This window comes from Panthera tigris, chromosome F2 (assembly GCF_018350195.1).
Source record: "Panthera tigris isolate Pti1 chromosome F2, P.tigris_Pti1_mat1.1, whole genome shotgun sequence".
NCBI lineage: Eukaryota > Metazoa > Chordata > Mammalia > Carnivora > Felidae > Panthera > Panthera tigris.
In genome coordinates this window covers 73708678-73725483 of record NC_056676.1, presented here as the reverse complement: position 1 = coordinate 73725483, position 16806 = coordinate 73708678, and the positions used below count along the sequence as shown (strand labels likewise).

The window sequence follows — 16806 nt, the reverse complement described above, 5'->3', positions numbered from 1 at the left end:
CCTCCTTCCTCCCAGTGGAGCTGGGCTACCCATCCTGTCAGGCAGGAAGTAATAATCTAATAATCAATAGAGTTCCCTAGAAGGAAACTTACGATCCTATTTCTGGACCAGCGCTTTCTGTTACATGCAGGGAATGGGCCCTGGGAGGGAATGTAAAGGCAGAGCCAGTCACTACAGCCCTGTGACCTGGCCCCTGACCAGCACCTGTCCCATGTCCTGTCCCTCCACCCCTGGCCTCCACGCTCCAGAATGTACACCCAAATGGGGTTCCCAGACCCCCTTCCCAGCACTACCTGGGTGACCATAAAATCAGACTCCTGCCCCTGCTCCTCCATACCCAGCCCTCCCACACACGCGTGCCCTTGGCAGTAGATGCCGGCTTCTTCACGGTCAGTCCAAGAACACAGTGGTGGGTGTTCTGAATGCCTCAGTCACTGTGACCCTGCTTCACCCACCCTGGCAGGGGGCACCTTCCACCCCTGCTCCTACTTCTCATCCTTTCTGTTTGGGCAGCTCTGTGAGGCAGGAAGAGCGGGGGTTCTGGCCCCAGAGGACCTTGGGTTACTCAGCCACAGCCAACTGGTTCCACGAACCCGAGTCCCTCCTTTGAGTCGGCCCTGCCCTGGACCCTAGAGATGCTGTATCCCCTTTCGTCTGAGCCTCAACCCCTTCATCTGTCAAATGGCGGAATGGCCGGTCACTGGGGGCCACTGTGAGCAGTAAATAGCTGTGAAAGTGCCTCGTAAACTACAAAACCCTCTGTAAATATCAGCAGTGAGTGAACCGGGTGCGTTTCTGGCTTCTGTGTTAAGATTTAGCTGCATCTCGGGGCATCTGGGCGGCTCAGTCGGTTGAGCGTCTGACCCTTGATTTCGGCTCAGATCGTGATCTCATGGTTTGTGAGATCAAGCCTGCACTGTCACTGCTTGGGATTCTCTCTCTCACGCTCTCTCTCTGCCCCTTCCCTACTCATTCTCTCCTTCCTCGCCCCCCTCTCAAAATAAATAAGTAAATTAAAAAAAAAAAAAAAAGAATTAGCTGCAACCTAAATCCAACGTGGACTTTAGAGCTTGGCATGGGCTTCACAAAAGGAAAGGTCATGTAGTTCTTGTGTTGGAACCAATATAAATAACGGAAAAATAAATAACCGAGAAACATCTCCCCTTGCTTCTTCAGCTCCGCGACAATGCCTCTCTGTCTCGTGCCACGTGGGAGGAAGACTCCTCGTTGCGAGCCCTTGGAAGTAGGAGGCCGAAAAGACAGCCACATCCTGATCCGTGGGCGCCCCAAACACGTTAGGCTACACGGCAGAGGGAAACTGAGGCCACAGATGGAATCAAGGTTGCTAACTGGCTGACCCTAATATAGGGAGGGTGCCCTGGATTGCCCAGTTGTGTGAGACCACAGGGTCCCCAGAAGGGACAGATGGGAGTCCAAGGAGGTGTGATTTGAAGCGCGTCCAGAGAGCTACTATGGTACTCTCGCTTTGGGGATGAAGGAAGAAATATGGGCAACGTCACGTCTAGAAGCTGGAAAAGTCAAGGTAACAGCTTCCCTCTGGTAGGAAGGCAGCCTTGCTGACTTCTTGGTTTTAGCCCAGGGAGACCCGAAGAGGAATTCAAACCTGCGGAACCGTATGGTAATAAATGTGTGCCGTTTCAAGGCACGGAGTTTGCGACGATTTGTCGCAGTAGCGACAGGAAACCCGTGCAGCTCCCGTTCAAGGAATGTGCCGCTGTGTTCTCGAAAAAAAACCACTTCCAAAGCTACTTGGGGTAAAGGCCAGGACGGCAACCCCAGTAAACCTCTGTCAGAAACCACCGCCCCTGGGTGGTAAAGCCCTGGGCTGATGAGTGGCCACTCGGACCCGATGGTGAGTGACACGGTGCCATAACGAGACTAAGAGATGTTGGGGGGTGCACGGGGCGGACGTCAACCTTCTCCACAAAGACAGTGGGGCCCGCACCCCAAAGTCCAAGCGGGTCAAGAATGAAGAAGAAGGGTCACCTCAACATCAGGGGTTCCTTCTGCCATGCCACCCGTGCCCCCGGTTTCAGCTACTACCTAACGGTAATGACTCCGTGCCCACGCACGGCGGGTTACCGGGAGACCTGCCGAGTGGCTAAACGGATGATTCTCCGCTCTCTAGGTGCGGAGGGACCGCCTCTAGTGCCCTGGTGGCCCTTTTCATAGCCTCGCGTGTCCGAAAACAGCAGTCCCAGGGCTGGGCAAGGACCTACCACACCCCGGTGGGTCCCGAGGGGCACTGCCGGTGGCCAAGACTTGGTGGAATCCTTCCAGGCACCCAAACCATGTCCTGGGAGAGGTGCCGAAGCCGTCTCCCTGGAGGAAGTAGATGGAGGGGTCTGCTGGGAATGTCTTGGAATCCAGATAAAGCTGGAACTCTCCACTTTGGATCAGATCCGCGAAGCGTCCGATGAGATCCTTGCCGACTAAGGCCTCCTCTGTAAGACACACGATGAGGCAGGAATGTCACATTGTTCTCTGCAAGGCCCGGTGGGGGGGGGGGTCAAGGGGCAGAGCCACCCAGAATGTCCACAGGGAAAGGGGATGTAAGCATTGCCGGGTTTCTCATTTTACAGGGGGATGTGCATGATGGGGACGCTCAAAGAGAAGCCGGAGCCTCCAGGAGGCAGTGGTTAGTTAAACGCCAAAGCGGCCTCCCGCTGTTGACCCCTAAGTATTTCCTAGGAAGAAACCAGATGAGCACGACATCTGCAGCTGGGACGGATCCCTGCACGCCATGAACATCCATGCTCCGGCAGGCTCCTGTAAAGCCCACCCAGGGCCCGAAACCACAGTCATCAGCATGGACACCAGGAATAAGCATCTGCTCTCTTGGCAGCTTCAGACATACTTGAATTGCCCAGGGTCTTTCCAGAAGAAGATGAAAAGGGACCCCCAGTCCCCCTCCGGTAGCACAGAGGTCAGGCTGCAGCCAGTCCTGACCTTGGGCGTTTGGCCACTGGACCGGACGGTAGGAGAGCAGGGGTGGGGGCTCCCCACTCTCCGGTCGGCGATATGGATTCTGTCTACACTGGCTCCCAGCACCATCACAAAGTCCACTCCTTGGATCCTTTTACTCTCTCAATCCATCCACACACCTGCCCCACTTTACACAGTATAATAATGGGTTTAAATAGCGTCACTGGTCTGAGATGTTTTAGAATTACAAGTGCGCAGAACATAGATTATAAACCAATACAGACTGTCACCCTCCTCCTCTTCCCTGCTTCACCCCTGTCTCCCCGTCGGTGCCCAGAAAATCAAGAGAAGAATTTAAAAGTGTCCACATAAGTATACTCAGGTGATATTATTTAACTGTAGTAAGCCACTAACAGAACATCGTTCATTTTTATGGTTTTTTTTAAATTTTTTTAACGTTTATTTATTTTTGAGACAGAGAGAGACAGAGCATGAATGGGGGAGGGTCACAGAGAGAGGGAGACACAGAATCTGAAACAGGCTCCAGGCTCTGAGCTGTCAGCACAGAGCCCGACGCGGGGCTCGAACTCACGGACCGTGAGATCGTGACCTGAGCCGAAGTCGGACGCTTAACCGACAAGCCACCCAGGCGCCCCTTATGTACTTTTTAATCACTGGCGCCTCCAAGGGCCAAGCACATCATTCTCTCACTAGATCCTCGTAGGAAGGCATTACAGGCTCCACTGGCATGTGACAGATGAAGAAACTGAGTCTCAGAGAGGCTGCGTGCCCTCAAGGCAGAAGCACAGGAAAACATACCGATGTCACGCACATCAGGAAGAGAGGCTGGGGGAACGTCCTGGAGCCGCAATTTCCACGTGACATTCACTCCTAAACGCTCGCCACTCACACATTCCACCTGCACCGTGGAACCATCGCAGACGGGAATGGAAACGGGGCTCCCAAAAGCCTTTGCCTGCATGGAGACAGATGCCTTTAGTTCTAGAACGCGGAGTCGGGAGGCAGCTTCGCTGAGCCCACACCAGGCGCCAGAACGAGGCGGATGCTACTTCCTTCCAACCTCCCGTCAACCCACCCGAGGGGGGAAAGGCGCCATCAACCCCCTTTCCCTCTGAGAACCCGACCACTTTAACTAGCGTTTGGCTTTGTTCGTCTTTGACAATCCTCAGGGCCTACAATCATGCCCAGCCTGTAATAGGCACTCAAACATTTGTTACATGGAAGGAGGAAAGAAGGAAAGAAAGACTTGGTGCAACGAAAGAGTCTAAACAGACCTGGATTAGCTATCCAACTTGGGCAACTCACGTACCCTCAGTGCGCTTTAGTTAATACACTTAGAGATCAAGGGCCACTAAGGCCCACTGAGCAGGGTGCTGACTTACTTAGAGACAAGAAATGCACAATTTCTAGAATGGTTCCAGGGACAGTCAGGGCTCAACAATGAATAGCTGTCACTGCCATTGTTGCCAAGTGCATTTCTTTGAATAAAAGGGGGCAAAGTATGTTTCTGTTTGTTTTAGAATCACGACTGTCTGTATCTGTTTTTGTGAAAATGTACGTTCTGCAAAATTCTTAGCATGAGGTGTTAAAACTGCGTTGCTCTCTGAGCTAACCAGCTTGGAGCAGAACGAGTCACTTATTTAATTGAGTGACTTTTATTTATTTATTTTTTAATGTTTATTTACTTCTGAGACAGAGAGAGACAGAGCATGAGCAGGGGAGGAGCAGAGAGAGAGAGAGAGAGAGATGCAGAATGCAAGGCAGGCTCCAGGCTCCGAGCTGTCAGCACAGAGCCCGACGCGGGGCTCGAACTCACGGACCATGAGATCGTGACCTGAGCCGAAGTCAGTCGCTCAACTGACTCAGCCACCCAGGCGCCCCTAATTGAGTGACTTTTAAAGACTCCCTCTGTGAATACTTGTGACTTCAAATCACAGAAGCCTTTGCCTATTACACAGCTAGAGACTCTGGTAGGCAGCATCTTCCTTCCAGGGGGAATCCACAATGCCTTCCGGCAGGTTTGGTCAAGACACGTCCGGCACAGTGGTTCAGGGTGTGCATCCTGGCGTTTCAGCCTTCCCGCACCCCGTTCCCGGACTCTTCCTCCGCAGGTGCTGGTAGGACTGCACGGGCGTTCACAGCTCTGTCCCCAGGTCATCTGCCCGGCTCCACCATCCCCAGCTGTGTCACTCTGGACAATTACGTTAACCCTCCAGGCTTCAGCCCCCTCACCCACAAAACGGGAACGGTACCAGGATCCCCGCGAGCATTGCTAGCCCGTGCCAACAGCGCACGGGGCTCGCCACACGTTTGGTTTGTCACCTTTATGCAGAAAGGAGCGCCGGGAATGAGTGCGGATTCCATCCCTGCCGCTACGGAATTAGCCTTGGCCAAAGGTCTCTCTCGGGGTGAACCCCGGTTTGCCTATCGGTAGAATGAGTGGGAGCGGGACCCTAGGTTCCCTTGAGCCCCGAGGCCCCCGGACACGGTGACCCCGAGCCCAGTCCGAGCCCCCGCCCGCGCGGGAGGCCAGGCGCACACCTGGATCTGGCAGAAGCCCCGGGCCACGAGCTCGTCTGATATGAAGACCCGGAAAGCCGTCAGCAAGCCCGCGTAGTCGGCGCTGCACATCTTGCCTGGCGGGAGCCGGAGCAGGACCCGCGCTCGGGTCTGGACGGTCTGCCACAGCTGGGGCCCTGCAGGCAAGCGCCAGAGATCAGCAGACGCGGACAGCAGACCCGTGAGACTCTCCTCTTTGGTTTTGCCTCTGCAAAAGGAGCCCTTCTTCGTTTAGCTCGGAACGCACAAGCACTCCCAGCTTGCACGGCTCCCTTCCCGGCACGGTGGTTTCTCTCTGAAATTACTGAGCACGCACCCTCCCAGCGAGCTCAGTCTGGCCTTGGCCTCTAAACCAGGCTGCTTGACATTCTGGGGCGTGGGGGGGGGTGGGGCGGACATTCTTCTTGGGAAGCCTGCCACATTACCTTGCATTCCAGCAGGGCCACCGCATACGATGTTGCCAATTAAGAGGAGACCCCACAGACTGTATGAGAGACGCACTCTAAGGTTGCTCAGTGCACAACCTGCACAGTCGTACACGGTGGCCCTGCACTTAACTGTAAGAGCTCGAGGCTCGTGCCCCTCTTCTCCCAAGTGCCTGGCTCTAGAGCCAGTCTTGACAAGCCCGGTCTTAATTTCGGCTTAGGCCACTTTGTCACAGCCAGGGGGACAGACCACTTATTTGTCCAAATCATACTGACCTTTTTATGGATAACATTTTCTATCCCAGAAATTTGCCGGAAATACTGCCTTTTGACACTCTGCGAACCCCCCGGAACCTTGTGGCCGTCCCAGGATCTGGGTCTCCCTCTCTCTCAGACACCACCCCATTGCCCTGGGCGGACCCAGTGCCCGGTCCCGGCATCCGCCCCTGCTCTGCCGGGCTGTGAGTAACTGTGGCCAGCCTTAGCCAAGGCAGAGGCAGTCAGAGCTCAATGCTGCCTCACAGCTGTGGGGGTGTAAGAACAGGTTCCGTGGGAGAGCAGGGAAAAGGGGCTCTGCCCATCTTCAAACAGGGCCCAGGCGCACACTGACCAGAACTGGTGCCCCCCCGGAGCAGGGTCCAGCCCCAGATCTGCCAGGCATTAGGTGTGGAGCCCCAGATGGACCCGGGAGTGAGGCCAGTGAGTCAGAGTCCAGACAAACAGCTCTGAGCTTGTCAACACCATCGTAGCCAATAAGGCCATTGGAACACCTACCTCCTGAATACACTTCTGTATCCAAGGCATCCCAGGAAAGCCTGAAATGATGGCAGTTCTCCCAAGGAGCAGATTGTCCCAAAAGAAAGCGTAACCCTAGGAGTCTGTGAAACACATCTGCTCCTTCTAAAAGAAAATGCTGGGGCACCTGACTGGCTCAGTCGGTTGAACGTCTGACTTCCGTGATCTCGCAGTTTCTGAGTTTGAGCCCCGCATCGGGCTCTCCGCTGTCAGCCTGTCAGCGCAGATCCTCTGTCCCTGTTTCGGCCCCTCTCCCACTTGCATCCTCCCAAAAATAAATGAGTGTTTTTTAATTTAAAAAAGAAGAAAGAAAGAAAACACTTTATTGGGCCCCCTCTCCTGTTCCTGAGACGCCTGGCTCACCGTGGAAATGCTACCCTCGGGCGGGGAGAATGCAGGTAGGTGCTCAGCCCTGAGCCCCAAGGGGGAAAGCAGGGTGCGGGGCAGACACTCACGCTGGCAGGCGTGGGGCTGGGGCGGCTGTGACACCCAGCGTCCTTCCTCGAGGCCACATAGCAGGGGCCCTGGTGGGAACGCGTTCCAGTAGCCCCGGAGGCATCGCAGCTGGCACCGCTGGATGGCGGATCCCCCGGGGCCCGTGGCTCGCTCACACAGGATCGCTCCACCAGCCACATCCGACGTGTTGAACGGTAGCGGGCACTGGGGGCCTAGAAGGAAAGAGGGCCGCTGTGGGTGCCACTCGCACAAGGGGGGCCTGACGTCTCCCCTTTTGCCCTTTCCCAGCCTTGACCTCCCTGGGCCCCCTCCCTCCCCGCCCTCCTCTCGGGTGAGCCCATCCTCCTGCTTTAACAGACTCCTGAGCGCTCCCTCTCCCACATCTTCGTGTCCAGCTTGGGTCCCCGCAGCTCCTTCCCATCTGGACATCCAGTTGCCAGCGGGCCTCTCCACCCCAGAGCCAGCACACCCGACCTCCTCGCCTGCGGCCGCGTCTCCCCCAGCTTCGGTGTCCCGAGCTCCACCCGTGACGAACCCCAGTTGTCCCAAGCCACACATGTGGCAGCATCTCAGATGGTCCCGTCCCCTCTGCCACAGACCAGCGAGGGCTACAGATCACCTGTCCCGACTTTTCATCTCCATGCACTTCCTTCCTTTAGGGTCAGCCACCGGTTCCCAAACTGCTACCTATGGAAGCTTCTGCACCAGGCTCCCCACCTCCGGGATCAGACAACCCATCCAGTCCCTGATGTCAGCACAGAAGCTGCAGCGAAGCTGGACAGGGCTCTCAACTGCCCTGAGGGCCACTGACCCACCATTCCCTCTCCTCTCCTCTCCTCCCCTCCCCCCTCCTCTCATCTCTTCTCCTCCTGCCGCTCTACCTTCGCGGGTCTCCCCTTCCCTGATCGTCCCATGCCCTTCCCTCTGCCTGCCCAGCTGCCTAGAATATTCCTTTTTTTCAAGCCTCCATCATCAAGTCAACATCTCCTGCCTTCTACACCTTCCGCGGTTCCCCAGGGCGAACTTAGCGAGCTCTCAGGCCTCCTGCTGTGGACCTCCATGCTGTCAGTCATTCGAGACTCATCATGTGCACGCTGGTCTCCCCACTGCACGGAGCCAGGGAGGAAAGAAGGCACCCCTCCCTGTTCACCCAGAACACAAGCTCCAGGAACGTACGTTAAATAAGTGGCTGAACGAGTAAACGAAAGAACAGACACACTCAGTGGGATCATTGAGCGCCCTATAGCGAGTTAATTAACCTCTCTGTGACTCCGTTTTCTCACCCATAAAATGGTGGGGACAGCGATATTGCCTACCTCCTAAGGATGGTGTGAATCAAGATGGGTTAAGGGACAGAAAGAGCTTAGAGGAGTTACTGGCACATGACAGACGAATAGTCATCAATGTGAGTCCTGATGATGAGGATGACGATGATTGTTATCAACAAGAACACATCATCGCCTGCACTGGGAATTTCAGGATGTGAATTAGCCCTTTCAGAGCAAGGAAACAGCTCTTGGGGTATTACAAGGGTAAGCTTCCTACACCCGTGATGTCTGGTATCTACCACGAATTGTAGAGCCTGGGAAACTCTGTCATGATTGACACTTAATTTACCTTCCTCAAAACAAGCCTATGAAGTCGGCAGCCGTGGCATTTTCATCCTCCTTTTATAGATGAAGAAATGGAAGTCTAGAGACACAGGGCCAGGACTTGGGCACAGGTCCTTTGAAACTAACCGCTACCCTAGCAGGCAAGGGCCACACTTCCCCTTAGCCTGGTGCTGTTTATTTTTTCAAATATTTTTTTAATGTTTATTTATTTTGAGAGAGAGAGACAGACAGAGCACGAGACCAGGGGAGGGGCAGAGAGAGAGGGAGACGCAGAATCCAAAGCAGGCTCCAGGCTCCGAGCTGTCAGCACAGAGCCCGACATGGGGCTGAAACTCACGGACCGTGAGATCATGACCTGAGCCGAAGGAGGACGCTTAACCGACTGAGCCACCCAGGTGCCCCGGGTTTTTTTGTAATGTTTATTTATTTTTGAGAGAGAGAGACAGAGCATGAGCAGGGGAGGGGCAGAGAGAGAGAGGGAGACACAGGATCCAAAGCAGGCTCCAGGCTCCGAGCTGCCAGCACAGAGCCTGACGTGGGGCTCGAACCCACAGACCGTGAGATCACGACCTGAGCCCAAGACGGACGCTTGACCGACGGAGCCACCCCGGCGCCCCAGCCTGGTGCTGTTTAGAGAGGGGGATACACCCATCCACTGGTAGGCACGAGTGTTGGCGTCATGGGAATCAGCTGAAACCACATCCCTCCAGCCCTTCCCCGTCTCCCCCTCCCACCTGCCTTGTCCCGGTGCCTCGAGAGTCCTCCCCAGCCTGGGTAAGGGAAGAGATGAGTGGCATACCCACCCAGCAGCCCAGGGGAGCCCCTCGGGGATCACAGCTTACTTTCGCAGGCTGGCTGGCGCCCGGCCTCGCGGGTCCCAGGCACCTCCTCTCCGGTGGCAAGGACACACCAGCAGCTGCCCTGGGCCGGGTCGCAGCGCACAGGGGAAGATCGTCCGTCCTCTGCGCTGCAGGCTGGGGTAGAGCCCGAGCTGGCTCTCCTGGGGAGGACTCCACTCGGGAGCACGTCACAGAGTCTCGGGCCTGGACACAAAGACAAGCCAAATGGGCCCGTGGCCCACAGAGGTGCCTCTACCCACCGCCACCTGTCACACCCACCTGCAGGGCCCTCCAGAGTCTGGGGTGCTGGACTAGGACAGGCCAAAGACGGCACCCCGCCCAAATCCAGACTCCCCTACAAGCGCACACACACACACTTTCTCTGCCCTCCAGGAACTTCGTGTCTTTAAGGAGATTTAGGGAGGGAGGGAGGGAGGGATTGTGGCTGAGAGTGATGGGGGGACCACAGGCCATGCGCAGGGCAGTTTGGGAACGCGCAGAAAGGCACGGCGCTCAGCTCTGGAAGGGAGGCCACGAAGGCGTCCTGGAGGGACTGACACGTGATCCGTGTAGGAAGCGGGGGTGGGGAGGGGACTGAAGCAGAACACACGCGAAGGGCCAGAGGGAAGCCAGCATCCGCCTTCTTGAAAAGTCTGGCTGTAGTTTACAACACCGGGGTCCTGAGCGCGAGAGATGACGAGACAAGAAAAGCAAAGAGAGGAGCGGGAGCCCGACACGCAGGGGCCGATGGGCCACGGGGAGGAGCCTGGGCCCCGAGGACCCTGGAGGAGGCAGAGCACATTGACTGGCACTCGGGGGACACCCTGGTGACTTCGGCGTGGAACCCAGGCTGCGGGGCTGAGGCGGGGTGGGGGGTGGCGAGAGGCGAGGCAGGGGCTGGTTGTGCCCTCAGCGCCACTTTGATGGGGACCAGGGCCGGTTTGCACGTCTTGGTTACAAAGCACAGCCCATTCCCTGCCACGCGTGTCTTCCTCAAGAACCCACGGAGGCGAGGGCCTACTGCCCCTATTTTACAGATGAGAAAACTGAGGCCCAGGGAGGCCAGAGGCTCCCACAGCTCTGGAAGCAGCAGAGTGGGGAGCTGGAGCCAGCGCTCCTGGCGGGGTTGGGGCAGGGGGAGGGGCAGCTACTCACACGGGGCGCTGCTGTTGGTGGCCAGAGGCAGGCCCGCTCCTGAGGCTGGGTCCACACACCAGGCGCCGGCCTCCGACTCCTGCAGCCTGGCAAACTCTCCTGTCTGAGACAAAGCCGAGCTCATGTCTTCACCCCAGGGAAGACGCTTTTGCAGCCCACGGGTCGGTGGGCAGATGTCCAGAATGTCCCTTGCCGAAACCACCGGGGACGGTTTCGCCAAACAGAGAGAGGCGAGGCGGAGAAGACGCTATCCTGGTCCAGACCCTTTTCATCCGCTCCTTAATTGATGGCTACCACAACCCCATGAGGCCAGGCCCACAGCGTTCTCATTTTCGGGTGGGGGAAACTGAGGCTCAGAGAGGGGAGGTGACAGAGCAACGTCCCATAGGGAGAGAATGGTGGGGCCGGACTGGGTCTAAACCCATCCGGCCCCAAAGCCCAGCCACTGTCCTGAACCAAGCTCCCCCCAGTTCCGGAAATGATTTTCAGCACGCATCCCTAGAAGGAAGGGAACCTTTGGCACCTGTAACAGACCATGAGGGGATCAGTAGAAGGCAGCTACCCAGACCTTTCTGGCCAGGCCCGTCTCTCCCAGACTGTCCTGGGACCACCTGGGGAACACAGAGCAAGGCCAGTGGGGCCTCAGTTTCCCCGCTAAAAAAAAAGAGGCAGGACTAGACTGATGTTTACACACACTCCTTCTAGGAACTCTTGGTGGTAGAAAGTGTTACATCTCCTGCATCTGTAACGGAAAACCCTAAGAGGAAGCAGGGGTGCTGGAGAAAACCAGCGGCCCCAAGCTACCTGTCAGTTTCCCTGAGCTTCTGTTGGCTGCTTTTCACATCATACTCTGCTGTGCCTTGTTCACAGGCAAGAAATGACAGTAATAACACTCGACATTCACAGGGAACATGACCACAAGGGCCACTCTGTGCAAATCACCCCCACTCCCAGGGTGTCACTGCGTCCCTAGGAGGCAGGGACCCTGCTGTCCCCATTCTACCCAGAGAGGCCCAGAGAAATCAGATGATACGCCCCTGGTTACATGGCTTGTAATCCAAACAGGTAAGATTCGAAGCCAAGTGAAAGGTTTGAGAAAATGTTATGGGACAAAGGCTTCAAATTGAGAACTTTCTAGCGAGACAGGAAACCATCAAAACCCTAGAGAAGAAAGCAGGAAAAAACCTCTCTGACCTCAGCCGCAGAAATTTCTTACTTGACACATCTCCAAAGGCAAAGGAATTAAAAGCAAAAATGAACTATTGGGACCTCATGAAGATAAAAAGCTTCTGCACTGCAAAGGAAACAATCAACAAAACTAAAAGGCAACCGACGGAATGGGAAAAGATATTTGCAAATGACATATCGGACAAAGGGCTAGTATCCAAAATCTATGAAGAACTCACCAAACTCCACACCCGAAAAACAAATAACCCAGTGAAGAAATGGGCAGAAAACATGAATAGACACTTCTCTAAAGAAGACATCCGGATGGCCAACAGGCACATGAAAAGATGCTCAACGTCGCTCCTCATCAGGGAAATACAAATCAAAACCACACTCAGATATCACCTCACGCCAGTCAGAGTGGCCAAAATGAACAAATCAGGAGACTATAGATGCTGGAAAGGATGTGGAGAAACGGGAACCCTCTTGCACTGTTGGTGGGAATGCAAACTGGTGCAGCCGCTCCGGAAAACAGTGTGGAGGTTCCTCAAAAAATTAAAAATAGACCTACCCTATGACCCAGCAGTAGCACTGCTAGGAATTTACCCAAGGGATACAGGAGTACTGATGCAGAGGGGCACTTGTACCCCAATGTTTATAGCAGCACTTTCAACAGCAGCCAAATTATGGAAAGAGCCTGAATGTCCATCAACTGACGAATGGATAAAGAAATTGTGGTTTATATACACAATGGAATACCACGTGGCAATGAGAAAGAATGAAATATGGCCTTTTGTAGCAACGTGGATGGAACTGGAGAGTGTTATGCTAAGTGAAATAAGTCTTACAGAGAAAGTGAAATAAGTCATACATATGTTTTCACTCTTATGTGGATCCTGAGAAACTTAACAGAAGACCATGGGGGAGGGGAAGGAAAAAAAAAGAGAGGGAGGGAGCCAAAACATAGAGACTCTTAAAAACTGAGAATAAACTGATGGTTGATGGGAGTGGGAGGGAGGGGAGGGTGGGTGATGGATACTGAGGAGGGCACCTGTTGGGATGAGCCTGGGGTGTTGTATGGAAACCAATTTAACAATAAATTTCATATGAAATTAATTAACTAATTAATTAAGTTAATAAAATGCGTGGCATTAATAAAAAAATTGAGAACATTCTAGTCGTTAACTTAACCTTTCCCAGGGACTTGGGTCAAAGGCACAGCTACCCAGTTTGGACTGTGGAAGGCTTGGGTCCTGTTCCCTAGCACCTAAGGCCTCCACAGGAGGCAGGCCGGGAGACCACCTGATCACAGCCTGCTCAGAATCACTTTTCCCTCTGTCAGAAACTGTGGTCTCCACCTCACCCTCTGTGCCAACAGAGGCCGGTACCCAGGACAATGGAACAGACTTCTATTCCAGCAATCAGGGGTTGTTAGCCAAGATAAAAGGCTAAAGAGGCCAATTTCTCTACAAAAATCAGTAATAACTGGGGTCCATAGTCACAGTTCCAAACAGCAACAATAATAAAGAATAATAATAAGGAAACTTTTGCTCAGTGATTTGTAGTCATCTCGCTTTCAGAAACTTCTAGGGGCCGAGCAGAGATTGCCATCACTCGGCATGTAAGTGGTTAAGACCCCAGCAAGAATCCTTCCTTTGGGGGCTTTTTACATCAGTTCTGCAGCCATCCAGCAATGTAAAGCAGGTAACATTCTAATGCCTCCCATTTATATGAAGAAACAGATATACTGGCCATACAATGTGGCCAGGATGACTTTAGGGTAAGTATGTCACCAACTATAGACATGCAGATTATTCTGCAAAGAAATGGAAAATATTTCCTTGGGGCCTCCGAACAATCCTAGCACTAGGCAGGATAAAAGCGTGGCCCAATCTTAGGATAAAATAAAGCAAACTGGAGCACAGAGAAGGTAAGCAAATTGCCCAAGGTCACACAGCCAGGGTCTGTCAGGGTAAAGAACGACCTAGGAGTTTTTAAGTAAAACAACTGTACTGAGAACTAGAAAAATCATCCCCAGTGTACATGAGAAAGCTCTGGCTGCCTTCCTCAAACCATCCCTGTGCCCTCAGAGCCTTACCTCTAGGCAGGTTGGGATGAACAGGTCTTTTGGAGATGGGTTTCCCTGGGACCCAGCCTGTTTCCAACTGGAAAGCAGCCCACTGGTTCGAGATGCCTCACAGGCGGTGGGGCCTGAGGAAGAGGAGGGGAGTTCTTAACAGACTGGCCGTGGGAGAGCGGGGAGCCCAGATGGGCCTGGGGGTGGGGGTCAGAAGCTTGAGTCAGGGTAGAAGGAGGTGTCCCGCACAGACAGAGGGAGCCTCAGAGGAGGATCAGGCCACGGTTCAGGGACAGAGACCCACATGCGGAGAGGCCGGTCCGTAGGGCAAGTGTGAGACAGTTGTCAAAACCGCAAGAGTGAATGAAAATGCCCGGGAGCAGGTGGGAGGAAGGGGACCCCGGGCTCTTTCACCGTCACTGGGGACTCTCTGCACCTAGGAAGCTAGGTGCACAGAACACGAAGGACCAAGATCATGAGAGTCGCCCAGGCTTGGGAATGCGGGAAAGCATGGCCTGGCTGCCTTCGGGGGCTGGTCTGTGGGTGCTTGGGGGCTGACCCACGAGCATCCTCAAGGTGGGGTGACAACGGGCTGGACCAGCCTAGAAAAAACATGACAGTGACTATACACAGGGTCAGGCGGGACAGTTCCTCGGGCTTCACTTACACTGGGGGATCTGGGAGGAGCGGGCAGTCAGCGAGGCAGGGACGTACTCTCCCCTCCTGTCCACACACCAGCAGTACCCTGGGAAAGAGCCGCGGGTCAGAGGTTCAGGAAGTGCGCTGGGGGACTCGCCCCCAGGGGTCTCGCGCAAAACTCTCCTTCTGTGCACTCACAGCAGGGCCAGCAGGTTCCCATCTGTCCCCCCTGCCCACCATGTGCACAATCACACACCCCAATCCCCCCAGCAACCACGCACTTGACCTTCAGGCTGGCAGGTCACAACTTCCATTGTACAAATGGCACAAACCAAAGTCCAGAGAAACTAAGGGATTTGTCACCAGCTGCCAGAGGGGCCCAGAGTCCAGCTCACCGTCCCCAGTGCAAAACCCTTTCCTCTAAATGAAAAGGAGGGTGTCACTCCACCCCTCACGGTGTCCATCCCACTCACCAGTCCTGGCGTGGCATTGCACAGGCTCCCAACGTCCCCACGCGTCGCACTGGGGCACGTAAGGGCCGGGCCGCAGAAGGGCGGATGCTCGCGTGGAATCATCTCCCCGGAGAAAGGCGCGTCTTTGATAGAAGTCAAGGGCTGGAGTCAGGAGAGAGGGGAGCAGAAACGTGAGCCGGCAGGCTGGAAAAGCCTCAGCAGTGTGGGCTCAGCCGCTGACAAGCCCCACACACATTCTTGCTCCAACGTGAGGAGGCCTTCTTACTGATGTGACAAACAGTGCCTCCCAAAATAGGACAGAGGCTCCTTAAACAGTGGAGAGGCACTCATCAGGCTGCCCTTCAAAAATAAAAATGTAGGGGTGCCTGGGGTGGCCCAGTTGGTTAAGCATCTGACTCTTGATTTCGGCTCGGGTCATGATCTCAGCGTTCGTGAGATCGAGCCCCAAGGTGGGCTCCACATGCTGGGGGAGGAGCTTACTTAAGAGCATGCGTTCTCTCTCTCTCTCTCTCTCTCTCTCTCTCTCTCTCTCTCAGATAGATAGATAGATAGATAGAAAGATAGATACATAGAAAGATAGAAAGATAAGATAGATAGATAGAAAGATAGATACATAGATAGAAAGATAGAAAGATAAGAGATAGATAGATAGATAGATAAGATAGATAGATAGATAGATAGATAGATAGATAGATAGATAGATAGAAAAAGAAAGAAAGAAAGAAAGAAAGAAAGAAAGAAAGAAAGAAAGAAAGAAAGAAGAAAGAAAGGAAGAAAGAAAGAAAGAAAGAAAGAAAGAAAGAAAGAAAGAAAGATAGATGTAGGCTGCAGTCTGAAGGAATCGCTGCTGGCCTCTTTCAAGTCACTTTCATATGAGGCCGTTTAGGTCGGTGAGACGTCCTCTGGCCCATGAAAGGGGAGACCCATAGACAGCACTTATTCAACATGTCCTACAATAGCAGGCACAATCCGAATATAGGTTTTAGCCGATGAATCCTCATGGCAAGCCTCTACGAGAGGTCACATCACCCCATCTGATGGGGACAGAACAGGTGGATCACATAGCTTACCCCAGCCCCACGGCCGGGAAGTGGATGGAGTGGTTCTGAACACGAGAGGTCAGGGGGTGACACCCACCACGCTGTCACAATTCAGTGCTCCGGCCCCTCGAAGGCTTTGTTCCCCACAAAATCGGGTCCGGTCTTCACAACAGCCCAGGTCGTCTGCACTGTCACCCCAGGGTGCGGGACGGGCTCGGTGGGGCAGGCGAAATGACTCGCCGACGGTCACCCTGCCATCAGACTGTGCCCGTCGTCCGTGTTCGGCGTCCCCTGCCCTGCCTGGCTGTCCCTCACCGCACTCTCCACTACTGACATACTAGACATTGTATGTGTTTGCTTTGTCCCCTCCATGCCAGCGCTTACGCCCTTTAGTGCAAAGATTTGTGCTCATTTTGTGTGCAGAGCTGTGTCTGCCTCATAGAAAGCACTCGAGAAATATTTGTTGAAGCTCAGGAAACAACAGATGTTGGCGAGGATGCGGAGAAAGGGGATCTCTTTTGCACTGGTGGTGGGAATGCAAACTGGTGCAGCCGCTCTGGAGAAGAGTATGGAGGTTCCCCCAAAAATTAAAAATAGAACT

At 54.2% G+C, this 16806-nt stretch overlaps 1 protein-coding gene across 3 annotated transcripts in view; it reads right to left on the bottom strand.

The window, feature by feature from the left end:
- TG (thyroglobulin) overlaps positions 1 to 16806 on the bottom strand; it is a 254110-nt gene that overhangs the window by 209965 nt on the left and 27339 nt on the right. For all 3 annotated transcript variants that reach the window (XM_042973584.1, XM_042973582.1, XM_042973583.1), the window contains exons 12-20: positions 15166 to 15306; positions 14721 to 14798; positions 14075 to 14187; positions 10810 to 10912; positions 9658 to 9858; positions 7202 to 7414; positions 5509 to 5663; positions 3766 to 3922; positions 2241 to 2465 (exon numbers count right to left, since the gene is read on the bottom strand). In XM_042973584.1, coding sequence (XP_042829518.1) covers positions 2241 to 2465; positions 3766 to 3922; positions 5509 to 5663; positions 7202 to 7414; positions 9658 to 9858; positions 10810 to 10912; positions 14075 to 14187; positions 14721 to 14798; positions 15166 to 15306 — 1386 coding nt within the window. The remainder of the gene's footprint in view (positions 1 to 2240; positions 2466 to 3765; positions 3923 to 5508; positions 5664 to 7201; positions 7415 to 9657; positions 9859 to 10809; positions 10913 to 14074; positions 14188 to 14720; positions 14799 to 15165; positions 15307 to 16806) is intronic.